Source organism: Protopterus annectens, chromosome 9.part0 (assembly GCF_019279795.1).
Source record: "Protopterus annectens isolate FY-2018-M chromosome 9.part0, PAN1.0, whole genome shotgun sequence".
In the NCBI taxonomy this organism is placed as follows: Eukaryota; Metazoa; Chordata; order Ceratodontiformes; family Protopteridae; genus Protopterus; species Protopterus annectens.
In genome coordinates this window covers 330,823,737-330,841,662 of record NC_056743.1, presented here as the reverse complement: position 1 = coordinate 330,841,662, position 17,926 = coordinate 330,823,737, and the positions used below count along the sequence as shown (strand labels likewise).

Here is a 17,926-nt window from a genome sequence, read left to right as displayed (position 1 = left end):
TTTCTTCACATATTGACAGTGCTCCTGAGTGGGCCTGAGGCCGTGTGAGGGACTCCCCAGCCAATCACTGTGTTGAGCAATCCCAAATCAAAAGAAGTGAAGTAGGCCAAAACCTTTTCACTTCTGTGCCTTTGTGTGGCTAGGTTGAAACACTCTGATATATGACAGTGCCCCCCACTGTCCCCCCCAAGCAACAAAACCAATGCTAGTCTGCATCTTGGACTCACAATTTGGAGTCTACATAAAAACAGAAAAAAACGGGCTGAAAGGAAGCACTCAGGTTCACAGTTTCTACTATTTGTGCCATTAAAACTTGAAGAAACTGTGAACCTGAGTGTTTCCTTCCAGCCTGTTTTCTTCTGTTATTAGTGGTTATTGTGGTTGGAATACCCGTTTTTTTACTACTTTAGTCTACATAAAAACTTTCATGGCTAACTTTTTTAGGAGTCAGGTGTGGGTCCTTTTGTATAATGGATGTCTACATCAGCATCTCAGCTGGGCCAATATCGGAGAATATCAGGCTCACAACTAGGTTTGCTTTTCTCATGATGTTGCAGTTCACATTAGTAGATAACACACAAATCCTGCTTGCCTGAAAATGGAAATTTCAGAGGAAAAAGCCACTTCAGAAGTAAGGATATCACATGCACAAACAGAGTTGCAATTATGTGCAGTATCAGAATAAACATGCTTTTTTAAAGCAATGACCGTGAATATGCTACTCTGCAATGTCTGTCTTTGGCTTGGGAAGTAGCAAATAATGTCCTTCAATTACGTACTTAAAACAAACAAACAAAATACACCAGCCTGGCAAATTAATTTTTTTATAAGCACTGACACATGCACTCCAGGGTATAAACTTTCACTGCCATAGGTCTAGATAATGTCAGATAAACAGATTGCAGGATTCTACAGAATATTTATTTACATACAAATATTATAAAAAAGGGATCCAGGGATTCTACTGAACATTTCTGTTTCTATATAAAAATTATAACAAAAAGTGAGGGATACAAAAGTAGTATGAAAGGATCTAGTACAGACTGAACAAAACCAGTGACAGACACAGATGTGTAACATGCTTATGATGTGAAATAAGGATTTGGCTCAGGGAAGCTCTAAGGTGGCACAAGGAGGAGGGTTTTCATGAGAATGTGGGAGCTTCAGGAGAGATATTTTTGACTTCTTACAGCTGACCATCAGCTATTCCAGGGTCTCTCTTCAAGGACTGAGTCTGTTGAACCAACCCCCCACACCACCATCATCATCCCTGGACTTGTTCTGACACATATTTGTAGTCAATGAAGAGTCTGAGGTATCCAGGAGTAAAATCATACAGCTGCCAAGGGAGTTTTTAAATTTTTTACAGCACATGATACATCCCTTGGTGCACTCGCACAGTCCAAAGGGGTGGCATGCACTGGACTTGTGGATTCCACAGAATATTTATCTACATAAAAATTATTATAAAAAAGTGATCCAGGGATTCTACAGACCATTTCCACTGTCCACACAATCCCATGTGCCTCCACGAGGGATCGACCAATTAGATGTACTCATGTGAGCCCCCCCACCCCAAGATGTGTAGACCCATCCTCCATGCCTGTGCCAATAAATGTCTGAGCCACTAACTGCACTCAGGACATCAGAGACCACAGTCTAGACTTTACCCCTCTACATCACTTGTGAGGCTAGGATCTTCAGAACAGATAAAAGAGAGACAGAGACTGTAGTGGGACTAGAGAATAGTATGGAACAGGAAGCCTTTATGCAGATGAAAATAACTGAAAAGGGTACAGTAAGAAACACAGAGGAAAACAGGATATGTGGAGGTTGTCAGTATAGCTCAGGTAAGGTACGGGGACAAGATGGAAACACAGGAGAAGGAGGCCAATGAGGAGTAACAGGTGTAAGTAACAGTGGCAACTGGCTAAAGCACACCGAATCAGATGCTGCTATGCAACAACCAACACCACAAGGACAGCAAGAAGGAATTGAACAGAAAGAGGTGCTGAACCAGATGCAAGAGAAACAGGGTGAAAATGACAAGAGCATTGAAGAGGATCTTGTCAGATCTGTATGAAGCCTAGGAAAGGGGAAATTTATAGCACAGTGAGGAAGACAAGACACAGACAGTGAGGTGGGCTATGGGTGGTAGAAATAGAAAGGGAAGGGTAGGAAGGTAGTGACAGAGTGGAGACAGATAAGAGAGTTTTGGTGACTGCAGACCGAAACAACAGAGATTAACAGCCTTGGCAAGGAAGACAAGATTACAGTGAGGCCAGTAACAGGGTTTAGACTTTAAGAGATAGAAGGAAGTGATCACTGTGTTCACCAAGGAGGAGCAGTGGATGCATGTTTTGACGCATGCAATCAACAATGATCTGTCAGAGGTGCCAGCTGATGTTGCAGTACGCAGGGACAGAGAAGTTGCAGACAAATGCCAGGAATCAAGTTTGAAGGTAGCACTCTGAGAAGTGTTGCCTGTGGATGAAAGAGAGGATTTTGGAGTAAAATAACTGGCTATGGAAGTGAATAATGAAGCAGAACCTGGGTATATCAGGGACAGACTCCATCCGGGCCCAGGAGCGACAACAGTGCTCAGAACTGTGTTTAAAATGTTCATCTCACAACTGTACCTTAAATATGAAAAGAAAAAAGGGTAGTTTTCATGGAACAGACAGAAAGGAAAAAAGACATATAACACAATGGGCAGACAGCAAAGTTGGTTTGGACAATGACTGGGCATAGTGCAATACAGTGGAGGAAGTCTATGTAAGATGATGTGCGAGTTGTAGGCAGTGATGTGGAGGTGGTGGACATTGCTGGCATTAGAGAAAAATGAATGGGTGATAATAGGGTTGAACAAGAAGCTTCTTAGGTACAGGTTGTCCAGAAATGGCAAAGGAAGGGATGAAGATGGGGTAGTGATCTAGAAAAAGAAGAGCATCAAATATAAGTTCAGACAGGAGGAAGAATACTACCCCATCAACAGGGTGAGACAGTGGGCAGAGTCAGTAGCTAAGGTAAGTGCCATGACAGTTAAGACATAGACATAGGCGAATTCAGGTGGATGAATACACCATACTTGTCCCTAGATACATTAAGAGAGTGGATGACAGTCTGGATTTATGAATAAAGAAGGAAGGAAGGAGGAAACAGTTAAAATCACTGGGGATCTGAATGTTCTACGAGAAGACTAGTAGTTTTCAAGCTCTCTGGTAGAGAAAGCAGAAATGGATTAATGTCTTGAACAATAAGAGCTCCAGCTAACTGGGGCAGGAAAGGACAAGAAAGGAAAGAATTTTGGATAAGGTCCTAACCATAGTGTAGGGGGTCTGGAATGTTCAAGTGAATGTACCGTTAGCCAAGAGTGACCATGTCACACCACTCTTGTGGTTTAGACGGAAATAAAAGAATAGAAGTGCAAAGACACTTGTGGGGATTTTGGGGATGTAGGTTAAAAGCTAAGCCAGAGGGTCTATAAAAGAGTTAAGAGACTGTACTTGATGATAAACGAACTATGGAAATGGGCCAGATATATATTGGGCAAAAAGAAAGGCCAAATTGTCAATGAGGAAGGCAAGGCAAGGCTAACAATTAAAGTAACAGGGCAAGCAAAAGTTGGAAAGGAAAGGTACACAGATACAAGAGGCCCAGTGCAAGGAAGCAAGCAATATGACAACAAAAGAGGAGAATGCAGCAAAGGCACAAGCTGAATGGGATCTGAAAGAAGGGATCAAGGGGGGAGGGACAAAGTTTTCTTTACGTACACTGAAAAATGAAGGCTTTCCTTGTTGGTGGAGGAGGTGTGGCAAAAGGGATGAAATATCCTCTGGAAATGATACTTTTTACCAAGTTGTCATTTTGTTAGTTTGAGCCAGGTGTCTGGGTACAAAGATAAGCGACCCCTGACTGCCTTCAGAGCAGGACAGTCGGGCCTCCTTTCAAAAGAAGTGATCTCTGTCGCCCTGGTGTTGCAGACCCCCACTGCCATGAGGGCGGCGTCTTCCATTATTGCCACCTCCTCTGCCCCTTGAAGGGGGTTCATTGTGTGTGTCCTGAAAGGCTCCTTGGGCTTTTCGGAACCACATTTTCCCTCCCCTTTGACCTTTGGGGTAGGGTCTAGTAGGGGTGGAAAAACGGACCCCGACAGCAGACGGAGTCTTTCCATCCTGCTCACACTTGGTTAAGGTTTCCTTGACTTTAGGCCTGAAAAGGGACAAGCCATCAAAGGGGGTATTCACGAAGGATGACTTGAAGGGCTCCGTAAATGAACACAAGCGCATCCAGAAGTGTCTCCTAAGAGTAACTCATGTACCCGCTGCCCTACTCGTTCCATTAGCTGCATATGAAATGAGGTGTATGGACGAGTTCACTATCGAACGGAGGGTAGCAAGCTGGGCAGCAACTTTGTCTGTAGGTCCTGTAGCTACTGTACCCTGAAGAGTATCTCCCAGCTCTTTACGGAGATATCTTTGTAGTCTATTAAAATGGGTTAAATAGTTAAGCGAACGAAGAGCAAAAGTCGCTCAACTAAACATGCGCTTCCCATATCTATCCATGATCCTGGAGTCTCTGTTAGGAGAATGGACAGACGAGGAAGTTTCAGACATTTCCTTTTTGGTGGCTGCCTCCTGAATGACTCCTTGAAGGGGGTTCACTGTGTGTGTCCTGAAAGGCTCCTTGGGCTTTTCGGAACCACATTTTCCCTCCTCTTTGACCTTTGGGGTAGGGTCTGGTAGGGGTGGAAAAACGGACCCCGACGGCAGACAGAGTCTTTCCGTCCTGCTAACACTTGGTTAAGGTTTCCTTGACTTTAATCCTGAAAAGGGACAAGCCATCAAAGGGGGTATTCATGAAAGATGACTTGAAGTGCTCCGCAAAGGAACACAAGCGCATCCAGAAGTGTCTCCTAAGAGTAACTCCTGTACCCGCTGCCCTACTCGTTCCATCAGCTGCATATGAAATGAGGTGCATGGATGAGTTCACTATCGAACGGAGGGTAGCAAGCTGGGCAGCAGCTTTGTCTGTAGCTCCTGTAGCTACTGTACCCTGAAGAGCATCTCCCAGCTCTTTAAGGAGATATCTTTGTAGTCTATTAAAATGGGTTAAATAGTTAAGCGAATGAAGAGCAAAAGTCGCTCAACTAAACATGCGCTTCCCATATCTATCCATGATCCTGGAGTCTCTGTTAGGAGGATGGACAGACGAGGAAGTTTTAGACATTTCCTTTTTGGTGGCTGCCGCTACCACCATGGCATCAACTGGCACACCTTTTGTCAAGAAGGATTTATCTAGGGGGGCAGATATGAACTTATTAAGCCTCTTAGGTACAGGTTCCATAGTATCCGGAGATTCCCACTTCCTTTCTTGAGACCAGATGCATCAGCTCATCAAAGGGCAGAGACACCCAAGAGGTGGAGGGCTGAGACCCAAAAGCCTTCAGGAGGACCGACTCATCCTCAGTAGGGTTGGTGGACTTCCAGTCACCCCTCTGCCTAAGGATTTCCAGTATCTCAGCAAATGAGATATCCTCAGAGGGGGACCGTGGGGACACTTCTGATTCATCCAAGTCAGTGTCAGATGTTAATGACTCCTGAGGGGAATCCAAATGTTTCTTGTACACTCTCTTCCTGGGAACCTCATCAGTGGGAGCTTCTGGGGAGGTCTCAGAAAAGCATGGGCCACCCAATGTGGCTTCCTGAGGCTCTGGATCTCTGCGCTTAGCAAGGATCTGTGAGGCAGAAGCAGACACAGGCACTTTAGGGGATGAAGAAGCTGGACCCAAAGTTGAGGAGGTCTTGGGAGGCATAACTCTCCTCATGGCTTCGAAGGCACCTCTGCTCCGATGCGAAGGGACCGATTGATTCGAGGAAACCGTTGATACTCCCGGCACTGGGACAGTGGGCTCTGAGCCTGAGGTAGGAGTCGAGCTCATTTGAGCCAAAGTCCTGAGAGGCAAAGTCAGAACCGACAAGTCAGTTCGACTATCCCCCCCGGACCCAACCTGAGAGTGTTGGCTCCTAGAGTCCTCGATCAGCGCACGGGATGTCAGAGTGAATGGAGCTGAAGACAATGGAGCAGGTGTCTGCTCTGAAGGCTCCACAATCAGCAGGTCCGACTCCTCCAGCTCCGAAGGACTGGTATGGCTCGGAGGAAGAGGTATAGCTGGCATAAGGGTCTTCGGCTCCGAAGCTGCCTGGGTTGGAGCCGATAATTTGGCAAAGGCCGGTGTCTGTAAAAGCTTCTGCACCACCTGATCCACATCCAAATCAGATAGGCTTACAGAAGATTGAGGTAATCGGACTGATGGTACCGACTGGAGTAGAGGCGATTTAGGAGTTTTGGATACCTGTTCCAAGACCGGGGATCGGCTCCGAAAAGAGAAGACAGTTGGCTCCGAAACCTGTAGAGCTGATGTCACAGACTCTAGATTTTTTTCATTCTTTTGATTCTCCAGTAGTCTTTGAGGACTTACTAGATCCATCCTGGTCACTCAAAGCCTCCTGGAAAGAAGATTTCAACAAACCCCTATCAATAAGCTTTCTTTTTCTCTCTTGGAGAACTCTAGAGGAAAAATAATGGCATATAGAGCATGTGTCTTGTAGATGCAAGGCACCCAAGCAGTAGACACAATTCCCATGGCAGTCAGTAACCGACATCTTCTGCCCACATTTAGGACATTTTTTAAAACCTGACTTAGGGTGTTCTTCTTTGTCATCAGCCATGACAGAAATAGACACACCCAACAACAGCAATATCAATTTGCCTTCTAATAGAAGACAGGCTAACTACAAGCACACAGACACACACACAAGCCTTTTAACTAAGCCTAACTTATAAATACTAATAAGCCTTTTAATAAAAAAACAGGCTATCAGCACAAACACACACAAGCCTTTTAAACTAAGGCTAACTATAACTGCTAATAAGCCTTATAAAAAAACAGGCTAAATATATATGCACAAGTAAGTTAAACCTGACAAACACACACACACACACACACACACACACACACACACACACACACACACACACACACACACACACACACAGAATTTTAACAAGTAAATTAATTCTAAGTAATCACACAATAGTATTTTAACAATATATGTGACAAAAGGTCACTGAATAAATAATTTTTTTGTCAGAGAAGTTAAATATCTATCTACAATAGTGAAAAACTAACAACAATATTTGTAAAATAGTAAAGTATTTAAAGTTTTACTGGGCCAAGCTATCAGGAACCTCTGATCAGTTGCAGTGGCAAACTAGATGTAAGGTAACTCAAGGTGCATCATGGGATAGGGACTTGGCCTCGAGCTACTTGAAATCCTTGAGCTTCGCAGTAGGGATCGGCTCCGAACCCATTAGTAAAGAATGAACGGCGAGACAGAACAACTTCACATTGTCTGTTTTATCATGTATATGGTGTTGCTAGTGGATTGATGTTTTATTCTATAGAGGTTTGATTTGCTGGAAAACTGGGTCACATGATGTCAGCATGTACAAGCCTTTTAAGTTGGTTAAACCCAAATCTGTATCAGAAAGCTATTGCAACTCTAGTGTGGTATTAAAGGGACTCTTGAAGGACATATTGATTGCCAAGTCCCCCTTGTGATGCTCCGATTAGCAGAAATGGTTTGTGTGTGTACAACATTCTTTTGAGTGATGAAAAGGCTGCTAAGAGGTACATCATCTCCTGAAGAATTTGACCACAGAAGCCGCCCTTACCTTGAACTTTAAAACAGGGCTAGAAAATGCAGCTATGTGAATCTGTCAATACCTTAATTTACCCTAGGATGTGAATGAATGTAAGACAAGTGGTAGTTTATGGCCCATGACAACATCAGCATGACCCATCTGCATAGGAGACAGAAGTATATGCTGCCCAGCTGACTCATAAAGAAAGTAGCCTGACTGCCTAAGAGAAGAAGCGGCTCGGGTCTTAATGTTATTTTTTGACATTTCTGCATGAAATTTGTTCTAGAGGTCCCATTTGCCATGTATTGGGAAGAAGTACAAGTGGGTTCATGCTGAAGGCTCTGTGACAAGTTTGGCTGCAGAAAAGGTAATCCTATACAGAGTTTGGTGGAACGAGTTCATCACATGTGAGCCTAGTAACAGGGGGTTGCCACAAACAGAAGATTCATGAAGGCATAACCACCCCCACAGCAACTGACCACTTAAGGACTTTCACCTGTAAAAGACAAATGTAACAGTGAAAATGGTGACCAACATAAGACTCAAAAGGAGCAGTAGAGTTGGACTACCACCCACATCTATGAACGTAACCAGGATACCAAAGGCATTACTTCCTGGGTCCTCTATGTGGACAGGAATCATTGAAATATAAAAGAGTAATCTACTCCCACAAGAAAATATTGTACGCTGGGACAATATAAAACATCTCCCAAGTGGGACATTATATTCAACAACAGGCAAAGCTATAAGGGAGGAATAAAGTCAGATTATAACTTCTTTGGACATACAAATACAGACTGCCATGGAACTTCACTCTTTATTTGTGACCAAGCCTCACTGAGTTAGTCACGGAGACAAGGAAACACCAACACAACCTACTTCTGCTGGGCACCACCACAGCTAGGGCATAGCAAACAATTTAGGATAAGAGATATCAAACAGCAGTATTTTGTACTGAAAATACAGATCATTTGGAATGAACTAAAAGAATCTCCTGTTGAGAAACCAAAAACAGATGCAATTGAAGATGGTCATCATGCCAAGAGGCACAAGAGTGGAGAAGCAGGAGCATAATCTCCCACTGGACAGTGATCTTCTGGAATATGATATACTTGATGTGTTCACTGAAGCTGCTGAGGTCCAAAATAAATGGATATCTGCTATTTGAAAGGGAAGTGCAGGCTCTACTGTCCTTTGAGGACTAGATTCAGGGTTTGTTCTAACAGTTTTGGGGAGACTGACCAGCTCTTTAAGGCAGCACTTTTTGGGTTAGAATTTAAGAGCTACAGGATGGGTCTATTTGAGATTAAGTTCAAAACCGTTATCATATTTATACGACCACATTAAACAGTACTGGTGGGAGGCAAACACTGTCCCCCATTAAAGAGATTATCCCCAGAGATCCCAGGAGAAAATCTGGGATGACCCATCCAGCTAGCCAAACTGTTTTTAAAGGTTGCTACAGAAGTACTCTCCAAGACATGTAAAGGAGGCCTTTTCTGAAAACAGGAAATAAGTTGCATTAGGTATACGTTGTGTCATCTGGTGTTGATGTACCAATACATTTAGGTTTCTAGAGTAGTTGTTTGCCTTACCACTGGTTCTAATTGGGTGAATGAGTTTAAAGTGTACTGAGTCATTCAAAGCATGGAAGGTTAATCAGAGATCATCCCTCAGGAGTCCTTATGACACTGAGTAAAGTGACAGGCCTTTTAATCTATCATAGTAACTAAGGGTACTGACATGGGAGATTTTGTTTTGGTGAGGAAACTCCTTGAGTTCTTTCAAGCTAGTTTACATGCTTATCAAGTTACATACAAAGCAGGACATTACACTCAACAGGCAGAGCTACAAGTGAGGAATAAAGAGAGACTAACTTCCTTGGACCATGAGGGCAAACCACAAAGATTAAGTTGTGCAAGGTAAAATGATTTTCTAAAAATCACAAAGACAGGGTGGCCAAAGCCAAGGCTTTTACTAACATAGGTACACAAGTCCCTGATGACTGTGCCACTTGTAAGTGGAATGTTATCTACACAGTAAGCAGTAGTAATGTCTGTTTTACCAAAGGAAAATGCTGCATTTCTTAGCACTGAAGATAAGCTCATGACTAACACAGCAAGCATCTGCTAGGTCTATCCTTTGTTGGAGAATTTTAGTATCACAATGGGATTTTACTATCCCTCAGTATGCAACAGTCAGAAAACTTGGTTAGCCATAGTCTGTCAATATCAGCTTTCATACCAGAGAAGAACACACCAAAGATGGGGGGGGGGGTTCTAGGACAGAGACCCCTGGGACACCACTGGTGACAATTTTCTGTTTAAAGCAAACACTCTCGCACTTACTACTATGAGTTTGTCAGACAAAGTTGCCAATCCAGTGAACTATGTAAGGGTTAAAGTTGAACTAGGAGTTTGCCAATAATTACAGCATAAGAATAATATTCAAAGTCTTGGTAAAGTAGAGGCAGGCACTGGAGACTGTATGCCCCTTAACTATGTGCTCAGTAACCCTTCAGAAGAACTCAGCCTATTTTTGTTGACCAGGTAAGATTTGCCTTTTACAAATTCAAACTGGTGTGTATCCAGACATACATGTTCACTTATATTATTTATTAGTTCAGTTATAATGCTTTCCACAGCTTTGCAAATAATACTAGTGAGACTAACAATCTTATAATTTCCAGAGTCTGTAGAGGGTCCACCGTTATGCAAGGGCACAACAACGGCTGTTCTCCACATCCTGGAGCCACAACAGCCGTTCTCCATACCTTCAGATCACTATGTCATGGTCCTTCATGATGGGGATACCTTAGACAACTGGCATCCCAGATGAAACTTTGTGCATCAGTCAGGAAAGACTAACCAACCTATTCTCAAATAAGGACAGCCTAAATCATGCCTTAATTACAGATGCATTTCAGATGCTGCTGTTCTAGTTACAGTGTTAATACAGTAGTCATCAGCAAATGACAGGTGTGAATTTGACTTCCTGCTGAGGAGAATCACCCAGCAGAAGAAGGAGTAGAGGTAATCTCGGGGATGGACTTACTTACAGTGGCTTTGGATGAAGCTTGCTCTCCTGAGCCCCAGTTTCTCCTGGCCTGCTTGACTCGGGTATAGAGGTATATGAAGAACCTCTTGCACTTCAACCACTGTCATTCTGCAAAAGGTGAAGCAGACCTCTAGTTTCTCAAGCCTTCTTCCTTAACCTGATTAATACATCAAAAACAAAGCGTATAAGATTTGGGAGACATAGACTGAAAGGTGGATATTTAATATAGTACACACTGATTGAAACTGTAGATTTGTTTAAAAACTTGGGTACATGGGTAGATCCAGGTTTGAGTTTTTCTAATCATATCAACCAATTGGTTAAAGACGGTTATAAAACTATAGGTTGTACAAACAAGATTTATAAAGTCTAGGAAATCATAAATGATGAAATCCTCATTTGTTAGTTACATTAGACCCAAACTTGAGTCTAGAATAACAATATGGAAATCTTATAAGAAAACAAGCATAACTAAAGTGGAAAAAGTATGGCGAAAATATACCAAGGGCATCCATGGATGTGAAAATTTATTACAAAAGACAAAATATCTGAACTTGAACAGTGTCTCAAGTACCTCATATAGACATTTAAGAGGAGACTTTATTCAGGTATACAGAGTACTTTGAAACAACTTCTGGGAATGTTTGGGGTTATCAAAATGTAGCAAAGAATAATCAGACAACATATACAGAAGATTATAAAGGAAAGAGAGGTGTACTAATTGATTTTCGGACAGAGGAGCTGATGCATGGAATAGACTACTAAATTACATTAAAGCAAGCACTACTTAGATATTTTTAAGAACAACCTGGACACTTATTATGGGAATAACTGTTTTCATATACAGACAGGCCAAAATAGCATTATTGCCAGTGCCTGAGATACCTTTATGCAGGTGACCAAGTATTGGCACTTTTATAGTTCTAATTACTTTGTTCTTCTTACAGGTAATAAAGGCACTGCCACTGTGGGTTTGGCATGGCAACCAGACAGACACATGGAAGGTCAACATTTCTTTAGCATCCAATGCAAGAACTTTCCTACAATACAGTAATATCAACAGCTGAACTGTACTGAATGGGACAAAAGAACACAGGTAGAGAAAGGCTAGATGGCACCATCTCAGTTCAGCTTGTGACATTATAACGGACAGAGAAACAAACATACCCAACAGTAAAAGCCAGAGAATGCAATAATTCTCAGTAGTCAGTCAATGTAGATGGTCATCAAAATCAGATCCCAGGTCAGCACACGCCCCAGTGGATAATGATCTTGAGATGTTTTGAACAGTTATGTTAGAATGGACTGAGAGAATGCACCAACCAGCACATCCATGCAGAATGCAATAGGAAAATGATGCATGCATGTAAAAAAATCAGTTAATAATATGACAAGAATAATTATAAAATTAATGTCACTGTATAACAGTGGTTCAGACAATGAAAAGCCAAGATGTCAAACAGGCTCTGTGATATCTTACTTAAGAAGAATTAATGTTTGTGTAAGTATATTGCGAGAATTGTGGCCTGTAATACATGACAGGGTATCAGGTTGCTGCATTGTAACTGTTAACCAGCCAGTTAAATAAAGCGGGAAGACAGACAGAAATGTGCAAACCAAGTTAACCAGTAGTACAATTAAGCACAAATAACACAAATGTTGCATAATGGCCTTTTTTAATTTAAAAATTATCCAGATGATTGAGGTTCGACTAAATATACAGATTTTCCATAATGCTAAAATATTTATTTACAGTTTTCAGTACATATTCTTTTAAAGAAAAATGAAGACTCTGCCTAACCCATTGTTAATATGCTCTTTGCCTTCTCTGCTCAGTTGCTATAAACAGTAAATCATCTGCTGAAATACAGTACTCTTTAATGTAGCATCTGTATAATGAGCATACATTTTTCCAGCAGGTTTACTGAGGACAAGTTATGCACTGATCTGGTATTCGGTATGGGCAGTGATAGCATCTGTACCTATTGATGCTTTATAAAACAAAGGTGAGCTCCATTTTTTTTTTTTTTTTTTTTTAATTGCAACCCTCTGGCATACAATACAGTTGCTGTTCTTTTCTGCTTCTAGATGGTAGTCAAATGTGCAAATCTTCATTTTTTTATATACATGTAGTAATGTCCATGCCTGCCATTTTCTGTCCAAAGGAGCAAAGCAGATCTAATTTGTACAGTTACCTCCTAGTTTTGTTTACTTTAAGTTTTACATCAGTTGGTTCATGAATGGCAGCCCACACTGTAAAACAAAAAGTCTCCCTTGAATATTCATATAGCTTTTGCTATTTGTGTTATTCACAAACAGACAAAACAAATGGTGCACCAAAGTACATGAAAGTCAGAAAAATGAACCTTCCCTTAACAATTCCATTAAAAGAAAACTATAAAGTGAATGCAGCACAGAGAGTACTTTCAACCTGTGACAGCCATTTTAAGACAGACCATGGTACTGTTTTTAAAAGTACCACAATAAAGGGACCACTCCATGACAGTCTGACACAAGGCATCAATAAAGGCATTAAAAGTGCCCCAGATATACCAAAGCTATACAGTCCACTTTTTGGGACATTGTTGTTGTTAAAAAAATACTAAATACTTCTGTCATTGAAAGTATGTTCAAAAACTCTCCACATTAAAAGGCCATAAAAAGTGAACTCCTATTTGTTTCGAACTAATAACTAACAGAGCTATCATTTTAGTAAGATGAGTGGCTTAGTGGACAAGACTCTGTGTAGAATGAACAATAGTTAAAACAATGAAAAAAACAACCATTGTTTTAAAGAGCAGTCACTCTTTAGTGGGAAGCCAGCCATGCATATTATTGCAAATGAACTTGTAAGTAAGGCTACTTCGAAATTTTACCATACCTTCCAAGATGTCTGCACATCAGTCACCAGAAGAAAAAGAACAAAGAAAAATAAATAAATAGAAATGAACAGATACAAATAAATTATCAACATAAAAAAGATCATATAAAAGCAGGATGCTTACATAAACTATAAAAATTCAAAGCTGTGCAGCAGTTACAAGCAGTCTTCTTTACCACAGTATTGCAATATTATTTCACTAATCCATGTGGATGGGTGGGTTGAGTGGGGAGGGGGCAGAATAAAACTGTTTTGGTTGTACAAACTAGACAATGAGCATTCAAATATAGACTCCAAATTTAATTACTGTGCACTCAACATTCCTTTTTCTTTCATAAATACATTTTATAGATTTTACACAAGGCAGCCAAGTAAAGACCAACAATGTACACTTGCTAGAAAAAACTAAGTCACACTTATCAATGAAATTCAAATGCATTAAAATTAATATCATAAAATAAACTAATAAATAAAACAAAATGGATTATAATCACAACTAATAAATAAGATAGGAAGCAGGACTACTCATACAGATAACAGCTTACAATCTATACATATTAACAATTCAGAACATTACTGACATGTTTTTTTCTAAAATAATTCCTAATTTTGACCTGAATTCGTAATTCATTTCCCCCTTGTTTCTCACAGTTAAATACTGTATTTTACTAAATAGATAACTAAAAATTCTGAAAAATCCATCAAAAGGAAGACAACTGGATTATTCTATTCCTTTGTTATGATCTGTCAACTGACAGCTACTACAACTCACAACAAAGATCTTTGGCATGTACAAATGTAGTTAGGAAAATGGGCAGTAAATAGGAGTAAAAAAACAGATCCATGAAAATTCTCTCTACCAACAGCTTGACAAAACTGATGTCCTGGCAAAATTTTCTGAGAATTACAAACATAAAATATGACAAAAACTAGTTTTTAAAGTTTTTCTGCACCCCAGGAAATAATAACGATGTACTTTTTATGTGGTGTAAAAAGATCTGTGAGCAGATTTTCAAGTAAAAAGTTCCCAAAACAAAGAAGTACTAATAGGAGGGGTCAAGATAAGATACTTTTCTTTAGAATCTGGACTAGGATATAAATGCTTTAAAAATAAGTCCTGATACTTACCTGAGATAAATGACATACATTTAAACAGTTAAGGGAACTATTCCATTAAATGTACTCATTTTTTCCTGATGTCTTCTAAGAAAGACATTTTTTGAAATGCTGCGTTAATATTCAATCTTTAATCTGACGATTACATTTGCCTTGAGTATTAGAGAACAATAACAATTATAAATCCTTTAACAGCTGAACTGGTACAGCACAGCGATCCTTCTTCCTTCCATTCATATTTCTTAGACTTATCTGAATGGATTTTAAATCACAAGGTATTAGTCAATGTCTAGATGGAAAACAATGAACATCTCAAATCTAGAACTCTATAAAGAAAATTTTAACTGTTTTTAAAATATGTTAATTCTGCAAGTAAATAACTATACTAAAGGCCGTTTCCTAAAAACAAAACTATCATACTATTTAGTAAGTTTAATTGGGAATCATTAAATATGACTACTATTTTTATAAAAAAGATAGGGGATACCCTACCACAGCAAATCAAAGAATGCATCTGCTCTCAAAATAACTAGTGCAAAAATTAAACCTAACAAATATGTCACTATTGCTCCAAGTTTTTAAGTGTTTTTTCAAGAAATTCTATACTTAACAGGAGATGAAAGAAGGTCTACTGACCAAAGAAAGTTTAACAGCAATTTACTTAATTGAATAATACAACTTTTATTGGGGGTAAAAGGGACAAACCTATAACTACCTATAGTAAATTTAGTAAATGAAACATTTTAATCAAGTACAATTTACCTTAAATTGAAAATTACCTTTGACCAATTAAAAATAATTTCTTTAAAGATAGTATATAAATAGTGTCATAATTTAATTGAATGATATAGTTTAAAGAAGGGAATAATAGCAATACCAATGTATTTTAATTCCTTGAGAATTTCTAATTACACTTGAAATAATTTAAGACTGACTCTTCAACCTGTAGGTTATTTGATAAGGATTACATTTTAGCATCATTAACCTTTAACAGAGAAAAATGTCCAAAACATACAGCAGAAAAGCAATGCATTGATTTATATTACAATTAATAAAATGTCTACAAATAACATTTCTGATAAAAAATCATTATCAACTCAGTATCCTTGTAATGCTTTTTTTCTGAATGCACTAGCAAAGGGTTTGACTGCCAATATAAATAATGAGACAGCTAAAGGGCCTTTTTTTGTGCTCTTAGAAAACTGAATTGTTCAGGAAAGGTATGACTAAAGTTCTAAACATTTACTACTAAATGAGAATATAACTAATTAGCTCAATTAATTCCAAAGGAAACATTTTTCTAATACCCCAACAGATATAACACATCTTTGGAATTAGTTGATTTTCACTAATTACAAACATCAGATTATTTTTAATATCTAAACTACTATTATTATGCTTATAATCAGCATTTCTAAAATAATTACAATTACTGTAAAATTATCCAAAAAATTTCATTCAAAAGAAACAAAAACTGATCATCATGAAACAAATTTGGAATAATTATGTCAATTGTGTTAGCTACAACAGAGTTAATGACAGACATTCAACACAGAGGCTGATTTAAAAGATTCTCATAATATCAGAACCTTACTTTGTTTTAACACAGTTAAAGACTACTTCCATGACAGTGGAGTGTCACTGTCCTTTCTGCATAAAATACTAACAACTTTATAAAGAAATTATTTGTACAGTTCTATTAAAATAATATCAAGATCTTATATCTTATCAGATTTTTCATTTGCTTTACAATTGCATACATATTTTCTTCTTTAAACTGCTTGTACTTTCCTCTGTCACAGATTCACTGATGTTACCACAGCAAGAAAAACATCTAATCCGCACATTTCTTTTTATTTTATTAGACTCACACAGACACATTCAAGTGTATACAGATACATACACACACACACACACAGAGATATATATATATATATATATATATATATATATATGCATACATATACACACTCAAAGTGTATTTTTAAATTAAATGCAATTTCATCTATACTAACTTTAAGTATCTGCTTTTTGATTGAAAGAAATTTGCAAACACACACCTAATAAATGTAAGCCTTGCAGAGATAACAACCCACTACTTATATTTATATTTTAAGGCTATACCTGTTTTATGATGTTGGCAAATATATTTCACCTTTCTAAAACTATCTAGACAACTGTTTCACCCCTCTGACCTTCCACAGTGGCTACATTTAACTTTTTCTGATTTTGACCAAACTGGCTGCCCCATTCTTTCATTTTGTTCTTACATCATACAGGCATATTTCCACATTATAAGGATTTTAGGGAATATCAAAGAATGCTATTTTTACAATCATACCTTTCATTACACAGAAAATAAAAATACTCAAGTTAAGTAAAGCATGGATATCTCAATTATATGACAATTTTCTATTATTTATTTACAAGTTAAAAAAGTGTTATATGATATGAAACAGGACATGCTACATAGCTAAAATATACAGTTTTAGAATAGATGTTGTTAGGCAAGTATCCTCTACCTTTACTGTCCTGGGAACCAAATACAAAAGAATAATATGTAGAAGGAAGAAACCAATATTCAAATTCAAGTTCACACTCCATTTGTACACTTAAACAGTCAAAATATTTGTCTTTTCACTCTCTTAGCTTTATTCCACTCTTTTACTGCAGTAGTGTCAGTTTCATGTGGGAAATCTAAAATTATCACCTCAAATTATGTCCCATAATATGGTCTGATCATTTCACAAGTAACTTCTTAGCATTCTTTGCACTAGCACTAAGGATCAAATACATATTAGCCAAAGTAAAAACATATATTTCGCTATTCAATTGTTAAGCAAGTAAACATGTGACACTGGTCACTAAATCCATATATACATCAGCATTACAGAATGAGTGTGGGACAAAACAGTTGCAGGGGCTTGGCTCTCTGAAACAACATTGGTATTTTGTTCTTTAGTATAGGTCAATGTATGTAGATCTTGAGTTGAAACATTTTCTTCAATACATCCCCTTCTGATTTTCTGCCCTAAACTCACTCAAACACACACACACACACACACATATATATATATATATATATATATATATATATATATATATATATATATATATATATACATATATATTATATATATGTAAGTAGACATATATATATATATA

At 38.6% G+C, this 17,926-nt stretch overlaps 1 protein-coding gene across 2 annotated transcripts in view; it reads right to left on the bottom strand.

Annotated features, from left to right (window-relative positions):
- The window catches only part of RABEP1 (rabaptin, RAB GTPase binding effector protein 1), a 1,652,179-nt gene that overhangs the window by 219,525 nt on the left and 1,414,728 nt on the right, over positions 1-17,926 (bottom strand). Inside the window, exon 15 of one of the 2 annotated variants that reach the window (XM_044082911.1) lies at positions 13,646-13,657. The exons of the other annotated variant lie outside the window; for it this stretch is intronic. Coding sequence (XP_043938846.1) covers positions 13,646-13,657 — 12 coding nt within the window. The remainder of the gene's footprint in view (positions 1-13,645; positions 13,658-17,926) is intronic. 2 annotated transcript variants of the gene reach the window in all.